The sequence below is a fragment of the Tauraco erythrolophus genome, chromosome 17, assembly GCF_009769465.1.
Source record: "Tauraco erythrolophus isolate bTauEry1 chromosome 17, bTauEry1.pri, whole genome shotgun sequence".
NCBI lineage: Eukaryota > Metazoa > Chordata > Aves > Musophagiformes > Musophagidae > Tauraco > Tauraco erythrolophus.
The window spans coordinates 8,398,908-8,408,842 of NC_141481.1; the positions used below are offsets into that span (position 1 = coordinate 8,398,908).

At 43.6% G+C, this 9,935-nt stretch overlaps 1 protein-coding gene across 1 annotated transcript in view; it reads left to right on the plus strand.

Moving 5' to 3' along the window:
- Window positions 1–7,414, plus strand: part of FAM20C (FAM20C golgi associated secretory pathway kinase) — a 58,387-nt gene extending 50,973 nt beyond the window's left edge. The window contains exons 6-10 of the mRNA XM_086622224.1: window positions 4,249–4,429; window positions 5,047–5,156; window positions 6,447–6,528; window positions 6,620–6,679; window positions 7,162–7,414. Coding sequence (XP_086478350.1) covers window positions 4,249–4,429; window positions 5,047–5,156; window positions 6,447–6,528; window positions 6,620–6,679; window positions 7,162–7,414 — 686 coding nt within the window. The remainder of the gene's footprint in view (window positions 1–4,248; window positions 4,430–5,046; window positions 5,157–6,446; window positions 6,529–6,619; window positions 6,680–7,161) is intronic.
- Window positions 7,415–9,935: the final 2,521 nt, after the last annotated feature.

A 9,935-nucleotide genomic window follows, 5' to 3' on the forward strand; every position in this document is an offset into this window, starting at 1 on the left:
CATACCAGGATTTCTATTCTGTATCAATCAAAGCAGTTCATTTCTTTAATAATGACTGGAGATACAGCATCCTTTCACCTCTGCTACCCCTAGAAATCGGACAGGAGCCCTGGAGAGTAAGTACTGCAGGTCTGAGCCCACAGGGAGAATAACAGCTGGCGGAAAAAAGCTTTGCCATTGAAAGCAGCGTCTCACCAAGAAATGCACTTGTGGTTTTACCGGGAGTTTGCTGTTGTGATGGCAGGACGCATCCTGCCGTCGCTCGCGGGACTGGGCTCCTGTTGCAGGCAGTGGGGGGCTCGGTGGGAAAAATCAATAGCTGGAGGAGCCGAGCAGGAACGGGGTGAGCAACCCGGCGCGGCGCGGGCAGCACACGTGCCAGCTGTGTCACTGCACAGCAGCGAATGCCATCGCTGCCGTAGCTCCCGAGCTTTCCCGAAGATTTATCTGGATACGAATGTGTGATTACTGTCAAGTGATTAGTCCCGCTTGCTTTTCATTGACACCACGGAGCAGGATTTCATTGTTCCCAAAGTTGAATTCAGAAGCAAACTATTAAACACAGTATTTATCTTCCAACTGTGCAAAACGCTGTGTTTAATACGATTCCTTTTTTCCAAAGGTCAGATTTACATAGCGAGCAGCAGAGGCTGCGAGAGCGCGGGAGGGGCATTGCTGGGCCTTCTGCTCTTTACAAAACTGTTACCGGCGGCAGATAACGGAGCGTTGGCTCCCCGCTGCCGGGTGGAAGTCAGGTCATAGAATCCCTCGAAGATAAATTGTCTCAGGCGATCGAGATAAATCTGCGTGGCTTCCCGCCCTCCACAGATGAGCAGATGATGCTGACACAGCTGAACTGAAGCATGAGCCCCACTGCAGCTTCGAATCAGCAGAAATACAAACCCTGCTGCGGCGCAGGGAGAGGCCTTCCCACCGCAGCAGCAGGTGCCTGGGAAATAAGGGATCTCTTTCACAGAATCATAGAATCATAGAATAATAGAATAGTTTGGGTTGGAAGGGATCTTAAAGATCATCTAGTTCCAACCCCCCTGCCATGGGCAGGGACACCTTCCACTACACCAGGTTGCCCAAAGCCTCATCCAGCCTGGCCTTGAACACCTCCAGGGATGGGGCATCCCCAACTTCTCTGGGCAACCTGTTCCAGTGTTTCACCATCCTCATTTTAAAAGATTTCTTCCTTGTATCTAATCTAAATCTCCTCTTTCAGTTTAAAGCCATTGCTCCTTGTTCTATCACTACATGCCCTTGTAAAAAGTCCCTCTCCAGCTCTCTTGTAGGCCCCTTTAGGTACTGGAAGGCTGCTAGAGGGTCTCCTCGGAGCTTTCTCTTCTCCAAACTGAACAACCCAACTCTGGCAGCCTGTCTTCATAGGAGAGGTGCTCCATCCTCTTTATATCTCATCGTCTTTATATCTCTTAACTCTTCTGTGCTAGCCTGCAGCAAGCAGCATCTGCGTGTGATTTCTTGTAAATCATCCCTTGGGGCAGCCTGGAACCCCTTGAAATATTCTGTCTGCAGTAATTTCTTTCGAGGGTATAAATTGCAGATGTTTCTCCCCAGCTTTTGTTGGCTGAGAATATCCCAACCTTCCCAACAGCCCGGTATGATCCTGCTCTTTGCAGACTGTCTGCAGCTGGCAGCGCTGCCCACAGGTGCTTGGACAACTCTTCACTTCCATCCTGAATTATGGAAGGGTTCAGAGAGAGGCATGACACCCTCCTGGTTTTGCCAGAGTGATCAAAGGCGAAGTTGAGGCACCTGTGTTAGCCCTGCAAAAGCTATGCCAAATCTGTGCCACGATAGCATTTTTGAAAAGAAAACTCATGAGAGATTATAGACTGGAGGGCAGCGCGCCCGAGGCTTGTGTTGGGTTGGGTTTGTCTAGACGTTGACTTCACGCTTGATTTTAGTCTAATGAAATGAGTGAGTCTGAAGGAGGGCCACTGAGATGGTCCTAGAGCTGGTGCATCTGGTGTACAAGGAGAGGCTGAGGGTTTCAGCTTCATTTTTTTAACCTGGAGATGCTGGCCTGAAGCTGTGCTTGGACTAGAGGCCTCCAGAGGCCCTTCTAACCTGAATTTCCCTAACCGTAATTGCTCTTTTCCTATGCAATTTGTAAAAAGGTCTTCAAAACTTCACTCTCAGTTATAAATGTTATATTACTGAGTTGCTTAAAAGGAAAAATAAGCGGATTTTCTGTTTAGAATTAATAGGCCTATCGTGTGATGAGCAGCACCAAGATTCATGCTGGGGCTTATAGGAAATAGCCAAGCTGAGTGGCTTATTGGCCAAGGATGTGGTCATTTCTCATGGGAAGTCTCAAACTACATTTGAGACTTAATTAAAACGTTAAGGGACTAAGCATGCCTTCCATGTAAGAAAAAGCTTTTAAAATAATTGTTAAGAAAGGATATTCTGCCTGGTAAAACACTTTAAATTATAAAATTAAAGTATAGACAATACTGAGTGCTCCCTTCCTTCCTTTTCTAGTTTCTGTTCTTTATTTTCTCTTTCATGAAGTGCTTTTCTTTCAGTAATAGTCACGAGGTTTTGGACCACAGGGTAAATATTTCTGGACTGAGTCAGGATGTATTTAACTGGTATGAGCCAACTCTGTGAATGTAAATATACGGTTCGGGTCGGAGTTGTTCCTGAGCACAGAGAGGTGGGTGGCCCTTGGGAGTCAGTCACAGCGGAGATTTGAAAAGGCTGTGTCCAGAGTAATCACAACTTAATGGACAAATCTGATGGCCGTGTGTAGAGGCTTGGAAATGAGGAGCTGAGCCAAACTGTCAAGTAGTGACACATCAGCCTTATAGTCCAATTATTTGGTGTAATTCCATGGTTAGCAGTCAATCCCGGATAACGCACCTAATTAATACAGTCAAAACCATCATGAGACCTTATTGCTCATCCATGTTCTCCTGCTGCTCCTTCCCCAATCCCAGCTCCTTGCTCTGTTTCTCTCTTCCTCTTGTTACCTCCGTAGTACCAGGGCCGGTATCTCTCCCTGTCCTCTTGACTCACCGTCTCCCTTGCATTGCCCACCAGCCATGTACCATCTCTGCCAGGCACTTTGCCAGCTGTAGGTTGGATGTGGACCAGGAGGATGTCACAGCGATGTGCAGGGCAGCGTGGTGCAGGACATTGCTGCAATGAAACGCATCAGCTTCCATATCCGAGCCACGGGGTCGTCCATAGCAGGCAGAAAATCATCTCCCTCTATTGACCAGCCCTTCCTGCCTCGTTTGTGCTGAGCCTGCCCAAAGGCGGAGTAGCTCAGAATCAATATTGGAATTTAGAGGCCTTGGAGGGAACTAGGAAGCAATGTGACTTCTCAGCTTCATGCTTCCTTCCATAAGGAAAGGGTACGGTCATCCTCTAATGATGCTTTATGTGCATAAAACAATGTCAGAAGAGCTGTAGCACACCAACAGGAAGATCAGCATTGTGCTCCCATTCATAGTGGAACATTGGTAGGGTTTGGGGATGAGCTGCTCTCTCCCACCTCCAGTGAATTCATGTGGGAAGGGCGTTCTTGTAAAGAGGTGGGTGTTCCTGTTGATGCAGAAATACGTGGTGGCAGCTTTGGGGAGGTTTTAGGGTAGCACATGGTCCAAAACCCGCTGCAGGTTTTTTTTCTGTGGTCGTTGGAGTAACGTGATGTGTGGAGGAAGAAATTTGTGTTTGGGATGTGTGCTGGCAGAGTAACATCTGTGCTTTTCCACCTTCCACACACACCCACACATAAGTCTTCATGGTAAATAATTCTCCTTAGTAAAACTGCCAGTTCTTCTCATGCCAGCAAGTAAATGAATGAAATGTTGTCTGTTCTTAAAGAAACGAGCCAAGATTTTGAAAGGTGGCTTAATTTTGGGCATGTGCCACTTGTTCAGCTGTGGGATTTGGGGTTCCAGCCTGGGGTAACAAATATATCCCAAAGGATGTAACAGTCTGGGAAAACGAAAGGAGAAGGAAAGGATTTAAAAAAAATACTTTGTGGTTTTGGAATATAAATAGACTGGAAATAGTCACAGAGAGCTCAGTATAGGGTGTGAAATGAATGTCTTTCTAGTGGTTTCAGTGGAAGAAAGCTATGTGTGGTAACAGGGTTTTGGGTCTGAGATTTATTTCTGCTCATGCTCCTTCACATACATCAGTGCTTTTCTGAATTCTTGAGCACTAATTTAAGGGTAGGTTTTAAAACTCTTTTCCTTTATTTGCCAGCCAACAACATCTGCTTCTATGGAGAATGCTCCTACTACTGCTCCACTGAGCACGCCCTGTGTGGAAAACCAGATCAGATTGAAGGGTCTCTGGCTGCTTTCCTACCGGATTTGTCTTTAGCAAAAAGGAAAACCTGGAGAAACCCTTGGAGACGTTCCTACCACAAGCGCAAGAAAGCAGAGTGAGTAGTGGGGAGCAAAGGGTTCTCCAGCTGCAAAGGGCAGTGGGAAAATAAAACCAGGGGTGCAGTCACTGCCCTTCCCTGATCTAAAGCATCCAGACTTAAGAGAGCATCTGTGTTGCTTCAGCGGGACCAGCTCCTGGGAAGGGGCAGAGTACTTACACTTGCAAGGAGCTCCAGCTTATGGTCCTGAGCCTGAAAAGACCTTCCATGGTGTAATTCCCCTGTGGGACAGGTACCTCCGGTGGCTTTGACAGGATGAAACAGGACCTGTCTGAGTGCTGTCAGAGGGAGAAGGATTCACAGCTATCAGCAGCCCTAAACAAGTCTCAGATGTTTTCATCATATGACTGATGGTGCAGCTGGTCTCCTAAATCTTCAAGCTATTAGCCAGATAGTTTTCAATCTTGTGATTTTCTTCCTTTTTCATCAGTCACAATCTTTTATCGGTTTGCCTGCATTGCTGGAAGCAACCTGAAGAATTTGCTGCCTCCACCTGACCCTGCCCTCAATCAAACACGATACAACTAGATCTTTGCAAAACAACTTTTTTTTTTTTTGTAATACTCCGTAAGCTTTGTATGTCACATAAAATATCAAAATATTGGCTTTTCCAGATGGGAAGTTGATCCAGATTATTGTGAAGAGGTTAAACAAACACCTCCGTATGACAGTGGGACCAGAATTTTGGATATAATGGATATGACAGTTTTTGATTTCCTAATGGGTATGTTTCATCTTTTTCAAAATTTAAATGCAACATTTAATCAGAATAAGAACCATTTCTTTCTACACCGCACCGCATAGCTCAGCAGTTTGCTAAAGCGTGATTGAAGCTGCATTTACTGTATGTGCCCTTCTAGATGATTATGGGAAAATGCAGATTTACGTGGTTACGTATTCCCATCAGTGCAGATTAAAGGAACAAAGATGTTCAGAAAGGCAGAGTGATGATGGACACAGGTCAGGCTGGTCTCCTTTGCAACAGTAAAGGGCTTCACAGTTTGCTTTAGCGAGTGCTTTGCTCACTATGGCTCCTGAATGCACGTGCAAGGACTGTTCATTATTGGCACATCATTTTCAACCTGCAGTACTATTTGCTGCTGCTTGCTCTATAAACTGTCAGAGGGGAAAGTAAAAAAAAAAAAAAAGAAAAAAAAGAGGTGTTGCTTTGTCACAAAGGCAACTGGCAACTGTGGTGTGAGTTAGGAATTTTTTTCATGTTTATGTATCCTGATTGGAAGAAAATAATTATTAACAAGCAGGTAATAGTGACCTATCCCAAGCCTGCTCAGTGATTAACACTGAGATGTTCTCATATGAAACCTGTTCTGCTGCAGCTAATATACCTGTAAGGTGCCAACATACATACCTGATCCTCGGACGCATGCCAGCGTGGACATATCCTGTGCCATTGCCACTACTGAGATTTCTGTAACAGGCTGCAGCAGGAGAGAGCAAATCACAGCTGAGGAGCCATATGTGGCATCTATAAGTGGACCAAGACCACTGCCATAAAGACAAAATGCATAGCTTGGCACCAGTACTCTGCACGTTGACCTTAGAAAGCAGATTATGGGTCTGCCTGCCACAGGTGCCCAAAGAGACCTGTTCAGCTGTGCCACTGCAGCAGCGTCCTGATCCATATATTAGAGCCACATTATCGTTTGGGCTTTCCAGGCAGCCAGAAATTTGGACAAAGTTCTTAATCGAGGAAAACCAGCATGTTTGTTCATGGTTCAAAAAGTTGAATACAATATTAGCAAAGTCATATGGATTAACATCCTTGCTTGAAGGATGCATTTTCCCCTCCCTAAGCTAATTCTTGTACCCGTCACACGTACCACGTAGAGGCAATTGAGCTCAGTAGATCTGTTCTCACTTCCTCTGCCCTGCAGAGCCATCGAGTTTGGGGAGCGCTGGGCTTCTCACCGAACCGTGGCTTTTGTGTTGTCCTGATCTGCAGGCTCAGCAGCAAGCCAGAGTGAGAACTGTCTTTTTTCTCTTTGTTCCGTAGGTAACATGGATCGACATCACTACGAAACCTTTGAGAAGTTTGGAAATGAAACATTTATTATCCACTTAGATAATGGAAGAGGGTAAATACCTTTAATAATCTTTCTGGGAAAAAAAAAAAGTTTTAGTCTTTAAAACAGCTTTTGTCATGCTCTTGCTCTTATCTTTAAATAGATTTGGAAAATATTCCCATGACGAACTTTCCATATTGGTGCCTTTAAACCAGTGCTGCAGGTATGTTTCATCTTCAGTCGTTTCCCGTTTTATACAGCTGTTTCCACTAATAGGGCAGAAATGTTCGAGTGAATCTTTCATTGCATACCACGGAGAGAAGGAGATGTTATGATCCTGCCGGGGGAGCCGGACCTGAGCTAGCCCTGAGCGCTGGCACCAACACTTTGTTAGTGCTTTGTTGGGGTCAGGACCCTGCGGAAGGAGTGTGGCTGTGAGTGAGGCTTTATGAAGCCACGGAAGTCAAGTGGGAAAACTTCCCCCTGCTTGTTCAAGTGCTTCCCAACAGCTTTCCACGGTGCCCATGGGCAGAGAGGACAGGAGGTATTTAGAGTTTTACCTTTGCAGGACTAGTGAGGTTTCCTATCACATAATAAGGTTTTTACGCTGTTACGGCCATGCTGACTGTAAGTCTTTTAGCCCTGTCAGAATCGAGAGTGATGAAAATACTGATTTGCATTTTTTTTGTCTCCATTTTCTCTTAGAATAAGGAAGTCTACCTATCTGCGATTACAGTTGTTAGCCAAGGAGGAATATAAACTCAGTCACTTGATGAAGGAATCTTTACTGAAAGATAAAATAGCTCCCATCCTCTACCAGCCTCACTTGGAGGCGATGGACAGGCGGCTGCGAATTGTCCTCAAGGCTGTTAGTGACTGTATAGAAAAGGATGGTTATGACAATGTGGTTGAAAATGACTTTAACACTGATGTTAACACTGTTACGACTGAGAGGTAGTGAAATCGCAAGACTACGTTTCTACCAGCCAAGTAAAGAAGATGCAAAGAGGAAAAAAAAAAAAGAAAAAAGTCTTGCAAAAGACTGTGTATGCCACTTTGTGAATTCAGTGAATTCAGAAATGAGATATAATTGTTCCCAAAGTAGGTAAAGTGTAGACTCTGCAAAGGATTAGTTCGTTAAGAAAAATAAGTCTAATGTGATGCTTTTCATTAGTTCCTAAAGAGAGATTATGAAAAGACTCAGAAAATACTCAGATCATTGACAGACAACAGTCTGATAGCAAAACACCTCCTGTCCTTTTTGTATAGAAAGGAGGCCTTTACTTAAGATTTTGTATTTATATATGGTATATCTATGAAACCCCAGACCTACCTACCAAATTTAACTAAGAGGGACGGCATAGTTTTGTGACTCACACTTTATTTGTGGTGACAGTCCACTTAGTATTTTGTGTTAACCCTTTAAGTGCTCTAATCCACTGTATCTTATTTAAATTGAATGCTTTTTCCCCCCCCAGGCTACTCAGCATTTAAAGGGTTAAGGCATTATGAACTTTTAAAGGCAAAAAATTAATAATTATAATTATAATAATAATAAATACAGTGGTTACCGGAAGGGAATTTCACTAATTGTGCATTGACAGGAATACTTGAATGTTGGTTTTACAAAGTGATGTAAAATGACAAGTTGTACTATTTGTCCATAGGGAGGTGGCAGCTCTTATCTTTCTAGACTATCATAGCTGAGCTGCTACTTTTCAATTTTGCTTTTGATAGTTTTGTGTAAATATATACATATATGGGTTAAGAAGCTGCTTTCAGCAGCTCTAGGCTTACTTTTGCAGCATTTTTGTGGAATTGTTTGCAACGTGGTAAAAGTGCAATAAAGATATGGCAAAACGTGTAGCCCCTGTGTCTAAATGGATTCATTTTTCACTGGGAATCTTGTTCGAAGCAAAGCTGTGCACACCAGCCAAGTATTCCAGAATAAGCTGTTTGAATCGTCATCCCCTTTTGTAGCAACAGCAAATTGAGCTAAACTAGGGAATTGGTGATTAATATACATTACAGCTCCAATAAAACATTGAAAACAGCTGATCTTTCCTATGAAATCGTTACTTTGACTATCATTTCAGTATCCCTTCCTCTTGCAATTATAGCTATAGAAACAAGCTGTAGAGCAGCACCTCTAAAACATTATGGTTTGAGACGCTGCCCAGAGGATTTACATACATCAGTTCCTCTGACTTGGGTAGCAAAAGCCCTTGCACAACCCAGAAAATCTCAGCCTAAATGATCTAGAAACACAGTATTCTCAACCAAATAGTTTTGAATCATTTACAGCTGAGTTTGTGTAATGCGTGTGGAGACTTTCAGCCCAAAAGCAAGCTATAAATTGAAAAGTGGCTGTATTAGGCTTGTGAAAACATGGTGCGGTACAGAAGGAATCCCTCATCGCCCTTTTGGGTGGAGGAGATAATTTATTATGACAATATTCATCACAGCTGTAATTCAAAGCTGTCAGGTGTTTCATTTTATGTCTTACTTCTGAAGGATTTATAAACATATACTTAAAAAGCTTGTGGCCAAATAGACTAAAATTTAGGTATTTCAGCATATTAAAATTATGGATGAGAAAAAGACCTGCTATATAGTCTCATTCACTTCTTGGGTTGATATATTATCACTAAAAAATGCAGATATTTTACTATTTCACTGCTCACTTCAAATTCCCATGACTCTTACATACATGGCATACAAAGACGATAGAACATCTCAGATTATGAAGTCTCCATGAACTTGGAAAGTTTCTGTATCTTACATACATGGCATACAAAGATGACAGAACATCTCAGATTATGAAGTGTCCATGAACTTGGAAAGTTTCTGTATTAGCCCATGGCTTTTTTTCACTTTCCAAGACCCACCTGTGGTAGTGAGGATATTTTCTGTAATGCAGCACTTGCACTGCAGCTTGCTCACTCTGTCAGCCCAAAACCCCCAAACAAAGGATTTTTAAAAGGTGAAATGTGTGATATTATTCTTGCTTTATCCTTAATGCCTGGCTGTGGTTTTCCTGCAGGTGCAGTTTTTTCTCACAATGAGATTGTGCCAGGAGAGCAGACGGGGCTATGAAATCACCTCCCTGGCACAGCTCTGCCTTCTGCTTCTGAGGTCAGGTCAGCCGGGGGGCTCTGGGGCTGCAAATCTGGTTTTCTTTTGGACAGCAGCATTTGGCAGCCTCTTAGCTCAGAGAGGAGCACATACAGCAAAGGTCTTTGTTCTTTAGAAGCTGGGTTGTAGGTCAGGAGCTCCTGACAGTGTGGTTCAAGCTGAAGGTCTCTGTAGAAGGCTGCCTGGTGCTGTCAGGGATGTAAACTCACTGTTATCAACCTGATTCTGAATTTCTGTAAGCAGAATTAGTAGTGTTTCTATAGAATAATTATCTAAAGGTTTCTTGTCCTTGCTGCGTGGTAACCAGCTCTGTAGGGTTTCCAGTTTCTTTCCTTTCCTGAACT